We start from the raw sequence: 20447 nt of genomic DNA on the forward strand, positions 1-20447 counted from the left end.
TTCGCTTTATCTTCATGTAATATTAAAGTACATCGCCCCAAATTTGCCACGTTACTACCATCCCGGCGAGGAGTCAGTAAGTCTGCATTTTTCTTATCTTAGATGGTCTGTACATATATTTCGTTGCGCTATCAGAATCTGTTTTTCTTCTTTCATACTACTTTCTCTGCTTCGACTAGAACCGTCAAGGCACTATAGAAAAGAGCCAGCAGAGAACATGCGCTGCATGTAATGTTTACAATTCTCAGTGCATGCCGGCCGGAGCGGCCTTGCCCCCATTCACTGTTGGTTGATTGACAGTTCTCGCTTGCGTGTCCGTTACGATCTCAACGCTGAGGGAGGCATACAATTTTATTTTCAAATCGGGATGTCACAGTGATTTGGGAAATCGTCTAGTAGACGAGTTCTAATATAATCACATTTTCCTACCTACTAACAACTTTTCATTCAAAATAAAGATGATTTCTAGGGTTTCTTAGAACAAGTACATAAACTCATAAACATAATTCATCTTAATTTGAGAATTTTTTAAATCAGCTTCTCACAATGTTAAACGATCCCTTTAAACAAGGAGGAGCAAACTAAATTGTCAAGACAATGACGAATGCCTAAGTATACATCATATCTGAAAAAAAATTTTGAACATCAATTTTTTATGTTGGCATTGCTGGCTTTCCATAGTTGTGGTTGATCGGATCAATCGCAACCCTTTGAAAGATATTGGAATAAGTTTTGCTGGTGTGAATGTTTTTTTCCTCTGTTTCTCTCTCTCTTTCTGCTCCTCTGTCTCTCTCCCTCTTTCTCTTTTCCGCTGCCTGCCCCTCTCTCTCTCTCTCTCTCTCAGTCTATCTGTCTGTTTCTCTCTCTCTCGGCCATTCTTTCTTACTGTTCCTCTCTGTACAAGTTGTCTGACTCTCTTTCTCCCTCCACCCCTCCCCCCGCTCTAGATCCATCTTGTCATATCCTCAACTCTCAACAAAACTTGAGAGTATTAGCTCACAAACTATTACTTAGAGTTAACATCAATTAGGTTAGAAGCAGATGACGTGACATGACAAACAGACAGCAAAGTCACAATGCTCCCAGGAACAGGGATATCGCCCGATTGCATTACACATCAAATACTTCCCATTGAAATTGAACATTAAAGGTAAAGGGAATCCAACATTCATAGAGGAGAACTTTTATGTCAAAACAGAACATACCAGTGACAAACAATGGTATAAGTTTGTTTGAAATACACATCCATCAACAACGATAAAAGAGCTGTGACTGTATAAATGGCTAGTTGTAAAATAAACCTTTTGATATAATTATTAACAATAATGTAGAGAAATTAGCCTATATTTCTATTTCAGAAACTAAATGTTTTTGAAAGGAGCGGTACCTCTAATGCTATTTGGTAGCATAATGAGGTGCTGTGGCTCAGTGGATAAGTCTCCGGACTTTGAACTATAAGGTCGGGGTTCAAAACCTACCGCTGCACTTGCATCCTTTGGCAAGGCGTTTATCTACATTTGCCACTCTCCACCCAGGTGTAGTAAATTAGTACCCGGTAGGAAAAAAATTCTTAAATGCTCTATGTGCCCGATCAGGGAAGCAGTGCTAAAGCCGGGGTAATAGTATGCAGCGCTTAGAAACATTGTATTGAGCACTATATAAGTATTGCATATTATTATTATTATTATTAATTACTGCAGTATGAATGTCTTGAATAGTAAATTATACTGTTACCATTCAAGTGGGTCTATTTTACAAGACTACACTGCTCAGGCTGTTGCATTATGGGTAATTAACCTGACCAGTTGTGAGTAGTTGAGGACTTGAGATGGGGTTATTAAGACTGCTGGTCTGTGTGCCCTTTAACTGAATGGTTTTTTTGTAATTTCACTCTGTTGATTCATCTCAACTTTGACTTGGTCTCTAACAACATGGCCGGATACAGAATGTTAATGACTTCACACTTGTGCATTGCAGGTAGACGTGTAATCTCCCTTCCGGCCATGTTCTAGAATCTGACTGAACATTAATACCCCAGTCACACTTAATGAAACCAACCCTAGCCGGATCAAAGACATTGCATTATGACACCGTTCTCATTCCAATTCTAAAACTAGTTCAGTGGAAACTGGTTCAGGAAGCCAGTTTGGTAGATCGCTTTGCTAGCATTCCCATTTGATCAACCAAAAGTGGTTTTCAAAACAAAATTCAAGCCCAGCTCACACTTCGTGATTCCTTGCGATCCGATTTTCGAAGAAATCATAATAACATTTGACATGAATATTCCAACCAATAAAATCTTATCAATCCGAGGTCAGAATAGTTGTAGAACTACTGAAATCAAAATTCAATGTAGTTCGAGCCTCAATGTAGGAATAAAAGCAAATTCAATTCCAAATTGTAATGACGATATCATCCGCTGCAACTTGAAGCCGATTCGGACTTAACTCCGACAACAGGGCTTGCCGCAAAGCAAAATGATGATTTCATTATTCCTAACATTATGCCGAACTTCAAATAGAGTAATTTTTCTTTTTGGAACTTTCATATTTAATGCAAAATGTGATTTATTAAAAAATAATGTCGTATCGGATCGCACAGTGTGAGACGGGCTTCAGGTAAAGTGATCTTGTTGCTATGGGAACACTCTACTTGGGGTGACATGTTTCGCACGAAATTTGAAACCGCAGCGTAGACATTTTACATGCAGAGTGCGGAGTAGCGTGCGAAAATTGCTTCCTGAAGAACTGCTAAAACAATTTTAATGAGGCAAAGCGATCTTGAAAATTACATCATGAGGTGGTTTTCCGAACCAGTTTGAAGATCACTTTCAAGACCGCTTCCAGAGTTCTCATTACACGTTAAACTAGTTTCCAGTTTTAGGATGGTAATGAGAAAGGGGTCTAACTACAATGGCTTACTACGGTTGGTTTGGAGTCGATTCCGTTGGTGTGAATGGTGCATGATACTGGGAATTTTAAAGGGACTCACCTTAATTCTGGATAGACGTTTTCAAGGTACCATTTAAAAGGCTTGCAGTGAAGTTTTTCTCTAAGTTCTAACCTTGCCTGGATACTGTCATGGTAGCATTAAAAAAAAAAAAATGATTCAATACTACTGATAAACAATGAAATGCATCATTTATCAATTGAGAGTAAATAATACAGTCCTCTTTTTCACATATACCCTTCTATTTTACCTTTGAACAGGCAATTATTCATACCCCAATAAGGGCATTATGATGCTATAAGTGCTTTTCATGTACTCATCTACTAAATGATTAAAATTAAAACATATATCACAGTAAAACATGTCTAGAGAGACTACACAAGGGAGGCAAGAAAGAGGGTCTTATGAGCAGTTTACTTCTCAAAAAAGGTACTTAACAATTTTTAGAAACAAATTCAGGGCGATCTGCATCAAAGCTATTCCATGAAAAATTTTGTCAGTGAAAATCAATGACAAAACTTTTAATGAAACACTCCCTGATTTACAATCCCTATCAGTTCTTATACATGTAGGTCATGACAGTGTTTCACACCGGGGGGGGGGGGGGGGGGGGGGGCACTTACATTGACGAGTGGATACCATGCGCTTAAAAAAAAAACACGTAAAAAGGATGTCTTTTTCAAGATTGGGCACGTTACGTACGTAAAGTAATAAGGGTGTCATAAACACTAAAATAATTTTTAAAAGGGTATCTATTTCGCTAGGAAAGCTGCGTGTTTAGGGTCAAATTTGCGAGGGTATAAAATACTAAAATGTTTTATAAAGGATGTACTTTTTGCCCCAACAGTCAACACTAAGTGTATAGAGTACGATTTGCGCCCTTTGCGCGAGGTGGGGCCGTACTACACCCAATGATGTAGGTAAAGGTAAAACCGACGACCGACATCCGTGACATAATTAAAATATCACTGTACTTGTTTAGGGGTTCAATTCAGGAAATACTTGTCAAGAGTATCGTTTTGTTTCCAATACTTGTTAAGGGTAGGGTTTCACACGCCAATACTTGTTAAGGGGTGCATTTTCAGAATATGGAAAATACTTGTTTAGGGTGTTTTTCGAGACCCCATGGTCGCGCATGGTATCCACTCGTCAATGGAAGTGCCCCCCCCCCCCGGGTTTCACAAAGAGTTAAGGGTTACTTTAAGAGTCATGTTTAAACGCCAACTTGCACAGGGTATCTAGCACGTAACCTCATTGATGGCGATGCAATAGTGCGCTTCCTCTATGCATGATCTGACCAATGCAGTGCTTCATTTTACACCGCATGCACGTGGGAATGTAAGTCGAGTTATTAGTCAACTTAAACGTTTGTGAAACACCCCCCCCCCACGGAAATTTGAAGTAATCCCTGTTCTACTTACTTTCCAAATGGAACATTTCTCGCAGAAGGCACTGCAGCATAATAAAATTCTCTAAATTCATCCATCCAGACTTCAGCTGCTCTTCGTGTATTCCTGAAAAACAATTTGAAAAATTGCAGAAGTGAGACAAGGTCCTTGAAATAATGATGCGTTATTCAGAATTAAAACACAGAATTATCGTAATCAAATTTTACACTGATTAGTGAAATCATTAAATCTTTTCTATATCATTAGAAATGGCTCACTTTGAATACAATTTCCTCACATGTTTTTCCAAAATTCTATAAATGAGATAATTTTCTTGAAATAATGAGGCATTATCTAGAATTATCAACCTCACTCACATACAGTAGTACACTAAGCATAGAAATATTGAAACTGTTTAATTATCATTTTACATAGTTCACACTGAATAAAATATCTCTCACTTAAATTTTCAGAATTTTAAAAGTGAGATAAATCCCACAAAATGATGGTGCACTATTTAGAATTCATGTACTGATAAATTTATACAAAAATTGTACACTGCTCAGTTGATCTTTAAATCACTTCTTTGTCATTAGAAACATCATTGGCATCATCATACAACTGTATGTGTGGTTCAACTCCCCACTCCCCCCCCCCAAAAAAAAAATAGAATAAAATCTTTGATCAGAATATTCTGGCATCACTTATTCACAATGCATGAAGTCTCTCTAATCTAGAAATAATTTTCCTGGTATCGCATTGCACTTTGCTCCACAAAATTTTTATAGACTGCTACACAAAAAGTCTTTTGTTTTCAAAGAGGACTCACCCAAACTTGGTTGAAAGCTTTTCTATTATGACCCAAAAATGCTAATCAAATTTGGTATAAAGCAAAATCATTTCCATAACTTGCAATTTTCTTGCTCGGGCTTGGACGTTGCCAACATGGTCGAACGAGATAACCACAATAAACTTACATGTATGTCCTGAAGGCAGATTAAAAAACGAATTGAATCACTAACCTGGCAAATACATTTCCACTGCCCCCTGGGAAGGTATAGGGATGCTGTTTGCGGAAGACATGCCCCACTCTACTGCATGGGATGATCTCTAGACTACCCCCGCATTGCCACACCCTAAATGAAATTTCTATTATCAAGACAAAAAACAATGATATAGAAATGTTCAAAAATAAAAGGAAATGAACAAAGCATAAAGACATACATCTCCTTTCCTGTTGAATTTGAATGTGTATTTATTGCTGTTGCATCACTTTGTTGACGAAAAGAATAAGGGAAAATAAGAAATGGCAAATATAATGTGACAAGTGAAAAAGACAATGTAGAAAACTCTGGTTTAATACCATGTGAACAAAGCAAGAATGAGATAGAATAGAAAAGACCAGACTGTTTTAAAAGGCTGGGCATCAAATGAAAAAAGGAAACCCTAGAAAAACCTAGAAAGCATATTTATATTGAACGAGCATCAAAGTCATTGTGAAGATCCATATTGTTGAGAATAAATGATTATATGGGAATGGAATAGTGAGAGAGAAGTAATAGTATGAATAAAAGGTAGGAGCCTCAGGAATGATAACAACTGAAGATTAAAAACAGGTGAAAGGGCAGATGTCAGTGCAGGTGATTATATCATGAGATTGGAGTACTGTCTGATGGAAGGTAATAAGGGGTAACAAATAAAATATATACACGATAAGATCATGTTGAATACATTCATTTGCAATTTGACATGAGTTGACGTCTTTGTCACACCGAATGACAAGGTACATAACGCGTTTCTCATCTTTGCCTGCTTTGACAAATCATAATTTCAATGTCTAATCTTCCACCATCTTGACATCAAGAATGGAGAGAGGATATACCGATGGAGCAGGATGGAGAATAATATAAAGTGAGGAGAAGAGGAAAAAGAAGGAGGAGGAAGATGAGAAGAAGATGTAAAAAAGAAGGAGAACAAGGAGGAGGAGGAGAGGAAGGAGAAGGAAAATGAGGAGAAGCAGAAAGAGAAGAAGGGGAAGGAGAAAAAGAGGAAAGAGAAGAAGGGGAAGGAGAAAAAGGGGAAAGAGAAGAAGGGAAGGAGGAGGAGAAAGAGGAGGAGGAGGAGAAGAAGAAATAATCATCTATATTGGAAGCAAACTGTGTACATCCAATACTCATCATAATATCAACTGAAGCATTACACGGGCCATGCTCCGTCATGCCAGAGCATATCCCCCATTCTTCAATAATTTAGCAGCACTTTTAAAATAAAAAAAAAGGAGGGGGAAAAACACCGGCAAGTCATGCAGTCCTCATCAATAAGATACTTACGCACGACTCGCTTCAATTTTCAAGCTACTGGATAACAGGGAAAAGTTTCGGCTCATGGTAACGGAAGGACTCCAGGGGGGATGGGTAATATGGTCTCAGTCAGGTTTGGTGCACTTTATGTACATTAAATATTAACCTAATCATTAGACCAACAAGGTAGCTGGCTGGAGGATAACTGTTTTTTTTTTTCTTTCGTTCTCAAAGCGAGACGACAGTTTTGTTACATACAGTATTACCCCCTCATCGCTTTTAGAAGCAATTACTTGCAGTGAAATTAAGGAAAGTGTTTCCTCGTGTCAGTATGAGAGTCGGCTTAACCATCTTCAAATTGGTTTCTAAGAACTGATGCACATCAAATGAAACATTCAATTGACTAACGACATGAAATGGGATGTTTCCCACTACCAGGCAATACATAATGTCACCCGAAGGACAGAGGCGACAATTTTCCTAACATCACAGTTTTTAAGAACAACCACACCTCCTTCCATCAATTTCGCTACATTCATGTATCATCAGAATTTTGGGACTAAATAAAAATAAAATATTATGTAAATCAAAGAAATTAAAAGCACAGATACCGAAAGGGCCATTTTCATTACTTTTATTCACTATTCTATATGTTTGAAACAATAACAGCTATCTTTCTTTTAGAAAACATCAATAAAGTTGAGTCAATTTCATATCTTGCGACCTTAGATCAACTAAAAATGTTCTAAATTTTTTTGAGAATTACCAATTCTTATGACAATCAGACAGTACATGATCTGTTGATTAAACAGAAATTTGTTAATTAAACAGGATTCAATACTGGCATCATAAATAAACTTGAAATTCTTCCTAAATAGAAGGATATGATCACCCTGCGGGCACCTGAAGATTGCAGCTCAAATGAAAATGGGGCATAAGTGATCAAAGCAATGGTGTCGATCAGCAGCAAGTTCTATTCATTGGGGGGAGAGGGGATATTACGTAATAAAACAAAGCGCCATCCCCCCAATGAAAAGAAAGTGCGAGCGGATCTACGCCCATGGATCAAAGTGGTATGCTTACCTAAATTTTCTCCACCCCACACGTCCATCATTAAATCATACTGTCCTAGTTCTTCAAACCATCTCTTAGATATTGTGAACAGTCCACCTGCAATCATTGGTGTTCTGACCAAAAGAGAGAGAGAGAAAAAATGAAGAAAATATATTTAAAATACAGTCGCATTATCTAATACAGGCACATTATCTACTCTAGACTCATTCAGATAAAAAGTGAAACAAAACTGCAACATTTTAGTGAAGAAGTGAATGTGCTATGTAGGGGATGTAAATAAAGAAAAATGCCTTCAAATCGGTGAGCATTTCATAGTTCAGCTGGATATAAGAGTTATTCAAAATCATAATAATCTTCTCGCATAACAATCCTATATGCATATTGTAGAAAATATCAAGTTGAGTACATATTTAATTAAAAAATGAATAAAAACAAACTTGATAAGTACTTTTACTCTCTGAGACCCAATATAAAAATAATGATATAATCTTTTGTTATCTACTACGCTCACAAACCATATTACACAGCATCAACAGAAAACTTTGAAATATATGAGCATAAAAGGGAAAGGAGAACAGAAAGATCGACTCTGTTAAAATGATTGATCTTTGAAAAAAAAAATCTACATTGCACATTCTATTACAGGGTATCAAGCCTGAGTCTAAACAAATGAATGTTTGTATCAATCTGTGAAGATATAGGCCTACACTGAGAATATTCTGATTTCCTCAATTTAGCGAAGCAATCACATTGGGTAATGATTTGTCAAATGGTCAATGCCTCAATGTTTCCACATGGGTAAATATCAATTTGACCCAAAACGATCACCCGTTTGCCATTTAATGACTCTCCTATCTTTTTCCTACAAATGACCAGTAGGCCAACACGGTATAGGCCTCAAATTGCATGGTGTTACTTGTCGACATATTGGAAGAGGTGTAATTTCAATTTACTTTGACAAATGATATTTGTCGCTCATGTGCTTGTTTCATAAAGTGTTATTATGCACCTCTATCCCATTCTGCCCCCTCTCTCTCCACAACTCCCCATTTCTCTCTCTATATCTCTTTCCATCCTTTATCCTTCCATTTCTATCTCCGTCTCTTACTCCAGTGTCTTGTTTTCCAACTCACACTGTTTATCCCCTTCCACCTCGCCTCGCAAACCAATCAATAATGCAAACAAATTTCTCTCTCGTCTTGTTTTTTAATTGGTTCCTTCTTGCTCGGTTGCTTAAGATGTTGAACAGGCAAATTAATTTGCTAGAATGCGTTACCCATATATACACCAACAGACCAATGCCAAATGGACATCGGCAATCGAGGAAGAAGTCTCCGATCGAAGATGAAAGATCAATCCTTAAAGAGAGCAAGCCATCCTGATATGAAAAGTATTGTTGAAGGTTTAGAAGGCCTTCGTGGGATGTCCTTTGGAAAGTTAAGTGTTTTTCACTTTTATCACAGAATTCTGGAATTTTGTATGAAGTATTAAATGTTTGCATAGGAACACTTAAAACTAGCCATGATAGTGGTGCAAGTCCGGCCCTAGATCTGGCGCAACTTGAAAAAAGAATACCAAATTCATTAAAGAAACTCATAGTTTAAATCTTAAAAGATTCAGATATTATGAATTTTCATTTAAACCTTGGGGGCAAAAAAGGCAGTGCATAACATTCCTTATTAGAAGAACAAATTTTCAAAAGCATTTCAAACTATCTTTAAGCATCATTCAATTTCTTAAATAAGTATATTAAAGCTGTTCCTTTATTGAAGAAGCAGTCGTTTTCTATTATTAGGAAATTACCCCTTCTGTACATGTAGATCTTCTGTTTTTACATAAACTAATATTAGAAGGACATGCCTCATTGCTGAATGTTCAAATCTGTGTGGGGATATTGTTGAAATTATTATTATTATTATTTTGGGTCTTTTGTTGTCGTTTCTCAACCCTCCACTTGACTCTGTTTGGTGCATCCTCCTTCCTTATCCTCTGACCAGCTACCTCAAAATGAAAAAATAAATTGTGCACTGATGCACATTTATACACCTATCAAACTGTACAGATTCATATCCTTTCCTATCTTTACTATCAGTATCATTTTACATTCCTGAGTCATGTCTACGGATGAAACCAGCTTTGTCGGAAGGTGATTAAAGAAAAATATCATTTTAATAGATCGATAGTAAAAACGTGCAGCTGGTACTTAACTACCACAATCATCAATCAGACTGATTTCACTCAAGAAACAGCTGCTTTCTGAAAACCTTAACGACGTTTGAACATCAGATAAAGTTCTCATGCTCTGATGTCATCAATGAAGAACCCGAGACTAAAGGTATTGATCGAGGTTCGAGAGGTTAAAATTCTATTTCAACATGTTGTATTCGACAGTCAAATTGATTACAGTCCTCAATACTAAAATATCTGCAGCAATACATTTTCTAACTTTCATTTTCACACCAAAATGCTTAGTACTGCACATCCATATGCCATGGGTTTGAACCCTATCCTTAAGCAAGAAATTCATCAACATTGAGCTGCACTCGACCCAGGTGAGGTGAGTGGCTACCTGACTACCTGATTAAGTCCTTGAATGCACTGAGCGTTACATTTGAAGCGGCAGCTTGATCTAAAGTCGGGTAAAAGGTTGTGCTTTCTATCCTTAGGAAAAGAGTGCTATATAAATCCTACTGTTATTATCACCATCATCATCAACATCATCAATATTAATTTCATTATTTTAATATTACTATTATAATCATTATTATTATTATGATCATTATAATTATAATTATCATTATTATTATTATTGTTGGTATTATCATTATTGTAATTATTATCATTATTATTATTATAATTATTATCATTATCATTATCATTATTATTATCATTATCATTATTATCATTATCATTATTATCATCATCATCATCAATATCATCATCAATATCATCATCATCATCATCATCCTGATTAGAGTTTAGAACTAAACTTTTATTTAGTATCAGGTAAAACACAATTTCACCTTGTCAAGAAAAACTAGAAAGCGAAGAGCATGCATGTTAGCCCATAGTTCACGACACCGGTCTCTGGAGTCCTGAGTAAGTGAACCCCTGGAACAAAAAAAATTGTGGGTAATTGAAAGCCCAATTTCCATGGGAACGAGTATGGATGACATAACTGATTGGACCGACAAGCACCATAGGTGCTTCGAGGACATACATGTATGCATAGGTCAATAGTGCACTCTTCGACGTATTAATTATATGAGATGCATACTGCAGTGTATAGGGAGGCATACAAATATGCAAGCGTACAAATATGTACGGTAAGCGTCAAAATAATCTTGCATTTTTGTACAATTCCAAGTCACGTCGCATATCATTTCATGTGATGTTGGGTTATAATTGTCATTTTGAATTAGTTGCAAATTTTTAAAGCCATTGGTTAACCAGCCCCCCTTCCCCCCAAATCCCAACCAAATATCGGCTACATTTATGCAATAGTGCATAAATGAGAAGCATATACTGCAGTGCATAGGGAGGCATACAACAAAAGTAAAGGCCCAATCTTGCAATTTCTTACTTGAATTCATAACGCATTGTATTTCATATTATGATGTGGAAAAAAAAACATCATATTGAATTATTTACACATTTTGAAAGTCATATAGGGAAGTCAGAAAATTGTTGGAAAGCAACATTATCAAGATCACATGGTAAAAAAAACAAGGTTTTACATATATATACTCAATAGTGCACTCCTCATATTAGTTAAATGAGATGCATATGGCAGTACATGGGTTGGCATAACAATATAAAGTAAACATTCAAATTAATCCAATACTGGAAGATAGCAATGAAAATTGATATTGCATTTTTGAATAGTTCATAAGTCACACATATTACGTGATGCCAAGTCGAGTAATAAATTTTCGTTTTTTAATTAGCAAGGCTGAAAATAATCCATGGCAAACAAGGCTGTGGCATTCATTCAGAGGAAAAAAATACCCTTTCTTTTCCTTTGGGGGGGGGGGGTGTACTTTTCACAATGTAAAATCTGCAACATTAATAGTGAATAGGGTTTTTCCAGGGCTCTTCGGGGAAATTCGGGGGCAAAATCGGCCCGAGTCTCCAAGTAATTTTCCCTGCATTGGAAGCCATTGATTGACTTTTGATATTTTTTATGCACTTTTAGTTTATGCAATTTGTTCTGTAATGCACAAATGTGCCCTATAAAACAAAGGCCTTGTCCTGAAAAAACAATGAAATGTAAGGCCTGAATTAATTACAAATTTTGAAAACAATATAAAAATAAAGTAAATCTGAAAATGATAGTGTTTGTTTTCGAGCCTATGTCTTTCATATTAAATGATTATGGTTCTAAGTACTGTAAAAATATATCTGATAAAGTATAAGTTCACAAAACTTAATATTGTCTATTATGACAAAGCTGATAATGCAGTAATCTCAAATATTTTCAACTGAAAGGCTTACTATTTTTGATTGATATTCCTGCAATGTCAGCATTACATTACATGAATCCAATTACCACAGGACATTTTAATATGCTGAACGAGTGTCGGTACCACTACCGCAAAAACCAGTCAATTCAAACTTGGCTACCTGTCATGAATTTTTGTCATTTCCTACTTCCACCAAATTCATTACTGCAATAAAGGTACACCCTATCATTTATAAAAAAAGAACTTCATGAATTTCCTCATTTTTTGGTTGTTGATTATGTTAAACTTTATACTCTGAATGTACAGTTTATTTATTATTTTACATTTTTTGGAAAGGGGTTGTGACCAGAACCATTTTTTAAAATGAACTCTAGTATCACAGGTCCTCAAAACAAGCTCAACAAATAATTTAGCACCTAATACACAATTTTAAAATCTTTGCAGTATGACATTACCTCTCTCTGATAATAATGCATTTTAAAGTACATATTCGGGGTTAAAATTGATTTTGTGAATGGTGCAACATATTAAGTTTTAGAACGAAAGAATTATATACAATATGGGCCCAGAGGCCCTTTCTAGACCTGCCTAATTTTTTTTCTTTTTTTGTTAGAAGAATCTGAAAATATGAAACACTCATTTGGGTAACAAAAAAAATGAGAGTAAAAAATCCCCAAAGACTTCTTGGCCCCCGCTTTTATTTATTCAAGTCCTGGGGAGTATTTTCTGAAGCAAATAGTCAGTGATTTTCACCAACTAATTTGTTCTCAGCCAATCAGATGCAAGGATTTCAGTAGCTTGTAACAGTTGTCAGTGAAAATCACTGTCTATTCATTTCATGGAATGCTCCCCTGAATCAATCCCTGAATAGCTGCATGGCACATATAAGCTGTATGATTTCTTCAGGGAAATCACCAACCAAGTTCTTCTCTTTTTTTTACTGACAAAAATCATCAAAATTCAATCCAGATCCCTCAAGAGTCATATTATCATTAAACATCAGCGCCACAATATACAACCTAATAACAACAAATCAGAAAACGTGTAAAAGCAGATATTCCTCCCAACAAATTTGATTTTCATTTCACTTTCATGACATGGTGCGTCCTCTGAACTTTATAAAAAATTGAAATTTATCTAGTCCTGTCTTTTGGGATGCATCACCAACAGCATCCACTTTTAACCCTTGGGAAATGATTGATGCTCGATTGCGATCAATATAATAAACAGAGAATAGGCCTACAAGCCAGGTGATGGAACAGCAAGATTTTATGCTTTCTTCATGTATAATTGATTAATTTTCTGAAGTACAGGCCTGTCGTTACATCTAAGGCACGCCAGGGGGGGTGTTTCACAAAGATTTAAGTATGACTTAAATCGCACTTAAATGCAGACGCGATCTGAAATACAACGCGCAATCTAATTGATCAGTACGCAGTAGTGTGCGTAATCTTTGCATGATCTTACCAATGCAGTTATGCCTTTTATAACGCATGCAACGAGGCATTTAAGTGCGACTCCAAGTCATACTTAAATCTTTGTGAAACACCCCCCAGAAAGAGTATCTCTCAACAAAAGAGGTGATGGAATATCTTGCAATAGTAAAATGGATAACTACATGTACTCTCAAAATTTACTAAAATTTACTATAAGCGAATATACACCCACAAAAAAAATATTTCAGGATTTTTCAAAACTTATTTTATCTAAATCTTATGTTCATATTTTAGGACAAAGTAGAGATTGAACTTTGTGTCATTTTCAAACAATACTTATTCATGGGGAAAACATATTTTTATTATTATTGATTATAAAAAAAATCAAGAGAAAAATCTAAATCACCAGAGAGGCAGTATTTATGGATTAATTTCATTTTAATATCACATACGTAATAGGCAATATATTGCTAATAATTTCATTAGGCTCTATTTGTAATAGAAGAAAAACATGCTAAAAGCATTCCCTATCATCTGAACACAAAAATAACCATTTTCTGTCTTAGAAGCTAAATCATTTCACGTTCATCATTTCAGCATGATTCCACAGACATGTTGTCTGCCTTTAAATCAAGACATAATTCCTGAAACATTTCTTATCAATGGCCGAGTAATTCAAGTGGTTGGGAAGCTTTCACACAAATTTGAATTTTCTTGTGAAATTGGATAGATGTACAGACCTGTACAATTATGCCAAATCTTTTGAATACTACCACTGATAATGTCAATAATGAAAAATCATAATGGAAAATGAATTTTGGATTATGGTGGATGGAAGGGGGAGGGGCTGAAATGCAAGTGGTTCATCACAAACACCATACTTGTTGTTGATGTTTTTGCATCCAAATTGCACCAGATTGACAAGAAAATGTGTTCTTCATTTTATGATGCTTCGAACCAACCTCTTTGGCATTTTTTTTGTAATGACAGAACACATTTTTGTCCAAATTGCACCAGATCAATAAACATTAAAAGCGTTGTTATTGCTTCATGATGCTTCGAAGCAATCTCTTCATTGCCTTGCCATGCTGTTTCAAATTTACCATCTGCACTTTAAAAAAAAAAAGACATATTATACCCTCTCCTATCTAGTATTAACCCTTTGCATCTGACCATGTAGCTACGTCTCAACCGAATGCCTGCCCGGGCAAAGCTGGCTTGAACTATTGATCCCGGGCCCTGCGATCGTTAGGTGTTATGATAGGCGCACTCACGATCCCCTCCTCCACTTATGATAACATCATCACCGTCGTTGTCATCACGAGCCCTCCCATCCATCCTTCCAATCAGTGCCTGCGCCGCTCCAGAGGTCGGGGATCGGCCATTCTACCCCTTTCCGAATCATTAGATATCGCGCTGTGCCTCAAGGCTCTCCGTTTCCTCCAATATTCATGGGAAGAAGGGAAAAATCCATATAGATGCCCACTATGTAATCATAACAATTTGCTCTCCCCATCTCTGATCACCACCTTCTCCGTCCTCTGCCTCCGGGTTGTTTGCACGCCAACATGTAGGTCATCGCTCATCAGCCAATCTCGTCAAGCGTGAAGCTGGTTCTTCACATCAAATATTTTCTCTCATATCACAAATGCTCGTACATGGGTTAATATGTTGAGGCTGTGAATTCTTTGGAGATGATTTTTGGTGCCAGGGCGAGCTTTTATGAATCATAAAGATCTGGGGTAGTTTCATAAAGACCCATGACTATAGTAAATTGGACATTATTGTAAACCTTGATTGTGATTGGCTGCTGAGTCCTGTTACCAATGGTAGTTGCCATAATGGCAAAGTTACATTTGTAACTGTTTATGAAACGGTCCCCATGACACAGGCTTCAGAAATGAAGATTCTATGTTCCTTTCAGTTTTGAACAATTTTACTACTCATTCCCTGCATTCCTGAATACAATAACTCAAGGAGACATTAGCTACCGCGCAGAGCTGCCAACCACACTTGACCAAAAATCCTATTATTTCACCCCAAAAATCCTATTTTTAGGCAAAAAATCCTATTCATACCCGTCGTGTACTTTCCTACTATACATCTCATTATTTTGTTGTGCTCACTGTAATTTTTACATCCGACAGGCAAGGTTCCACATTAACTTTTTTGGTGGTGGCCCGTTTGGTGGTGGCCCGTTCGGGCCACCAAAACCTTCAAATTATTTTTGTTGGTGGCCCAATATTAAAGTTTGGTGGCCCCACCAAAACAGAACAGGAAAAAAAGTAAAAAAGTAAAAAAGAAAAATTAAAGAAAAAAAAGAAACAAAAGAAAATTAAAAAAAAATTAATAAAACAAATTAATAAAAATGGTGAAGGGGGAAAAAATGAGAAGCCATTACAAATATTTTTTAACAGCTGTACGTAGCAACAGTTTAAGCCAATTGAGCAAATAATTTTCACTCACCTTTTGGGGATGACGCATTTCTATTTTTATAACCTTTATTTCGTTTGTATTATTATTTTTTTAGTAGAAACATATTCTTTAATCAGGCATATTCAATGGGAAGGGGTATATGGTTTAACCACTGTCAAAAAAAAAAAAAAAATAAGAAAACTGTAACTAAAAGTTATATCTGGAAAAAAGGTGTGAGAAAAGTCCTTTACTTTGTTTGCCAAAATGTTTGAAAAATTCACATTTCATATCAATGAAATGCCTTCCCAAAGTATTTTCTTTATGAAGAGTGATTTAAGAAGTCATTTATAAACAAAAAAGAAAGAAACTGTCTGCTTATTTTTTGCTAGAAAAGACGCAGCTTCGAAAGAAACCAAGTATCAACATACATACAAATGCACATGTGGGACTGTGATGTACTCACCTGTGTTTTTATGTGTATTAACACATTTGGAAATCAGTCTTTTTTAGTCAAAAGAGAGGTCATAATTCCTGTTTTTAATGCTTGCAGATAATCAGTTTACACCAGATTTGAGTAATCTGGACTGTAGAAGGGCATTTCATTGGTGTAAAATGTGACTTTGACATAGATTTTTAAAGTTCTGTGGAAGATTTCTTAGCAGCAACATTTCCTATCGTAGCTCCCCGAATCTGAATAGGCTGCTAGCGCACAGATAGCTACATGTAGCTGCTGTGGTTTCATGCAAAGCTCACGCCAGCCGGCCGGCAGGATAATAGCTACTGTATGCTATAGCGGTAAGGCTATGTACTGTCATGTGTGTGTGTATTTGTGTGTAGATCAACAAAAAGGGCGCATGATGAATTGGTTGCAATTTGAACTGTATAAAGTCGATAAATGCGTGAAAAATCGGAGGAAAAATTGCGCTACTTTGAAAATTATTGGTTGCCCGATTCGGGCCACCAAAACTTAACATTTTTCATTAATGATTGCCCGAGGTGTATTTCTGTAATGTCGAGCCTTGCCATAGCTATATTTTCAAAAAATCGTATTTTATCTATAAAAATCCTAGTGTCGTATTTCAAGTGAAAAATCGTACGGAATACGACAAAATCGTACTATTTGGCAGCTCTGACCGCGCATCTCCCTTTTCTCTTTCTTTCATTCAAAATGTCTCGCACTCCATGCACTTCCTATTTCTAAATCATAACATACAAGCATGGTGAGTGACCCGGTATTTCATGATCGCTCTCCTTTTCCATCCCACATATCTGGGGCTGAATTGCCATCACAGGAAGATATAATCGGAGACATCTGGATTTCTCAGACATAAAATTTTGTCTGCAGATTGCTCTGTATTTACATCTAACCCTTCTGCACTTACTATGATAGGTACATTCAGACCGACTCAAAGTTCAACAATACCAAATCCCTGATCAGGAAATTTACCCTGATCTACCCCGGTAAGAAAGTACCAGATATTTTTGCTAATGTGAAATCAAAATACTTGTAATATTCAAGAAAGAAAATCCTAAACAGTAGGTGCTTGTCAAAATTAACATAACTTTTGAAGGGATTTCTCCGAGACCATTGCTATTTTGGTAGTGTAAAACCAAATATTGAGAATTTGTATGATATGAATTGGTGAGTATGTTCAGCATGGGGGGAGGGGGGGGGGTTCACAAAGTTGTTCGTAAGAGTGATTTTAAGAATGACGGTAATTCTTTCTTGTGGTAAATTATATTCACCATTAAATATTTATTGGTGATTACTTAGCGCATAAGAAAGACTCACCAGTCGTTCTTAACTTACAAACAGCTTTATGAAACACTCACGTGCCTTGGGGCGGTGGAGCTAGCGATTTCGAACCTTGCACCTCGTCTGCTCCTCAGACCATACTACCCATGCTCATAACTTCAAGAACTTACTCTGAAAATCTCTGGTTCTGGTGAGTATAAATTTGGGAAATAACTTTCTGGCGTTTTGAGCCTAGAACAAAGTGTTGTGAGTTTACGGGTATTCTGGTGATCGGGTCGGTCTGAATACGCCTTCTCTCTCCCAATGATTTCATCATTACGTTCCAAGTGCAACTTGTCTCGTGCTAATTTCATATCCATCCTCAGAAGAATTTAAGCTAGAATAAATTGATTATTGGATCGGGTTTCTCTGATGTACCATCTCCTGTCAATATCTGAATTATGAGTTGATATTTAATGTTGCTAAGGGAATGAGGTATGAATCAACTTACTAATTTCAAAGGGATGTCTTTACAGGTAGGCATCAGCTTTTTGGCATAAGGCACCAGCAGATAGGAAGGGGGGGGGGGGAAGGGTAAACTGCCGATTGTCTATTGCCAACTTGTCCACTCATCACAAGGTCTACCTTCATTTAGTCTAATGCCATTTGGTCCATCAACAATTCGTCTAACAGCCATTTGGTCCAATAACCATTTGGTCCAATAATCACTCTGTCTAATCACCAGTTTGTCTATGACCATTTCATCTCATAACCAGTTGGGTCTAATACCCATTTTCTTTTCAGTCATTTCGCCCACTTAGTCCAATTAGATCAAACGGTATATGGACTATATGGCTATTGGACCAACTGGTTATTAAACAAAATAATGAATGGACAAAATGGAAATTAGACCATGTGGATAGTGGACGAAGTGATGGTAGACCAAATGACAGTAGACAAGTTTAAAATAGGACGAACTGGCATTAGACCAATTGGAAATAAACCGGGAGGGGTTGGGCTGACATGTGACATGGCATTTGCCCCTGCAACAATTGGGGAGGAAGTACTTTTTTTTCAAACCACCCCTAAAGACCTAATAATTGTATTTTTTTACATCATGTTAGTCCAATTAAATAAAAAAAAATTATCAGTTCTACAAAATCTATGACAGAAATATTACTTCATTAATGAAAATATAGATCTCAGGACTCAATCGCTTGATTTAAAAAAAAAAATACGCTGCATCCAAAACTCAATCCCCTTAAAAATAATACAAAAATTACTTTTACCTATTTTTATTACACCACTTTCAAAACGGCATTATCCCTGTACAAAGTCGATGGATTTGGGACCATTCAGTGCGAATAACTACAAAATAGGTCTAAATGCAGAATAAAAACATATCACCTTACTTGTGTACATCTGGGTGTGTGTGCTCTCATGCCATCAACTTTACTCAGCTATTCAAATTTATGGATATTGAAAGATGCATTTAATACTGTAAATCATTCTTTTAGCATTATTTTTATCTATTTCATGTTTTGACATATTGATGATGACTTCAAAAGCAGTATGTACACCTTTGGCATTTCAAAACTAATATGTTTTCATTAAGACACTAATCTAATTCATTGAAAACTGAGGAAGACCCTTTTACTAATATTTTCATCTCTGCACTAATTATCGATTGTGATATCATCTGCCACCTGTGTACTGTGTACATTTAAAAACTACTCATTTAAATATGGTAACTAATACCGTGTTTACACTTAATCGGCATTTGGTTCTGAACCAATTGCCGATGCAGAATCGGCATTTGGATTGCGTTTACACGTTGTTACAGCTCGCGTTTCAGAACCGCGAGCCGATGCAAAAACCTAAAATGATACGCATACCTACAATATAATAAAGACAACGCTGGATCAGTGCGCTTACAATTACGTCACAATGGTAAAGTAATTGAAATGCGCACAAATTGCCGGTGCAGAATCGGCTTTCTGTTTACACGTAGTAAAAAAGCAGCTTCTGCATCGGCTCACGGTTCAGAACCTACTACTTTGGTGGTGCAAATTGCCGGTTCTGAACCGCGAGCCGATTCAAGTTGCTCGCGTTTACACGCTATGAAAAAGCCGATGCTGAATCGGCTCGCGGTTCAGAACCGCGAGCCGATTCAAATGCCGATTAAGTGTAAACACGGTATAAAGCTAATATTTATCGATTGTAGACTGAGCACACATGTAAGAAGTAGGACCAGCACTTCATAGACAAGTGCATTTAATAAGCATGCTTGGCTCGGTAAAATGAGATTTTGTATACTTTAAGCCAACATCACGATATGAAATGTGACACGTAGGCTTATTTTCTGTCTTTACAAATTTCTTATGAATAATTTACAAATGCTAATCATAATCACAATCATCATGTGACCCAAATAATCAAAACCAGATTGCAATCTTTTTTTTTTTTAAATGTGCATGTCTTTTCACTAGAAAATGTTATAAGCTACTAAAATCCTCGAATGTGATTGGCTGAGAGCAAATTTGTCAATGAAAGTCACTGACAATTTCCTTCATGAAACACCCCTTTATTAAAGGCATTTGTCTCCAATAAACCCTTAAGAAAAATCCCTTCTTCAACTGTAAAATTTCTTTTAAAATGTGATATGACAGGAATACTTTAGGGACAGT

At 36.4% G+C, this 20447-nt stretch overlaps 1 protein-coding gene across 1 annotated transcript; it reads right to left on the reverse strand.

Moving 5' to 3' along the window:
* Positions 1 to 153: 153 nt before the first annotated feature.
* LOC129264135 (polypeptide N-acetylgalactosaminyltransferase 2-like) lies at positions 154 to 7822 on the reverse strand. The gene is made up of 4 exons (XM_054901997.2): positions 7721 to 7822; positions 5360 to 5486; positions 4371 to 4463; positions 154 to 3075 (listed from the first exon to the last, which is right to left on the reverse strand). The coding sequence occupies exons 1-4, from the start codon at positions 7815 to 7817 to the stop codon at positions 2988 to 2990; spliced, it is 405 nt and encodes a 134-aa protein (XP_054757972.2). The 5' UTR covers positions 7818 to 7822; the 3' UTR covers positions 154 to 2987.
* Positions 7823 to 20447: the final 12625 nt, after the last annotated feature.

Source organism: Lytechinus pictus, chromosome 7 (assembly GCF_037042905.1).
Source record: "Lytechinus pictus isolate F3 Inbred chromosome 7, Lp3.0, whole genome shotgun sequence".
Classification (NCBI taxonomy): Eukaryota; Metazoa; Echinodermata; class Echinoidea; order Temnopleuroida; family Toxopneustidae; genus Lytechinus; species Lytechinus pictus.

What these genes read in the sequence shown, in the direction of transcription:
- LOC129264135 (XM_054901997.2), bottom strand. Translation starts at nt 7,817, where the DNA reads ATGATTGCAGGTGGACTGTTCACAATATCTAAGAGATGGTTTGAAGAA. An exon ending in AGTGGAAATGTATTTGCCAG is followed by an intron (nt 4,464 to 5,359) that starts GTTAGTGATTCA and finishes ATTGTTTTTCAG; the next exon opens with GAATACACGAAGAGCAGCTG. An exon ending in AGAAATGTTCCATTTGGAAA is followed by an intron (nt 3,076 to 4,370) that starts GTAAGTAGAACA and finishes CTACCATGACAG; the next exon opens with TATCCAGGCAAGGTTAGAAC.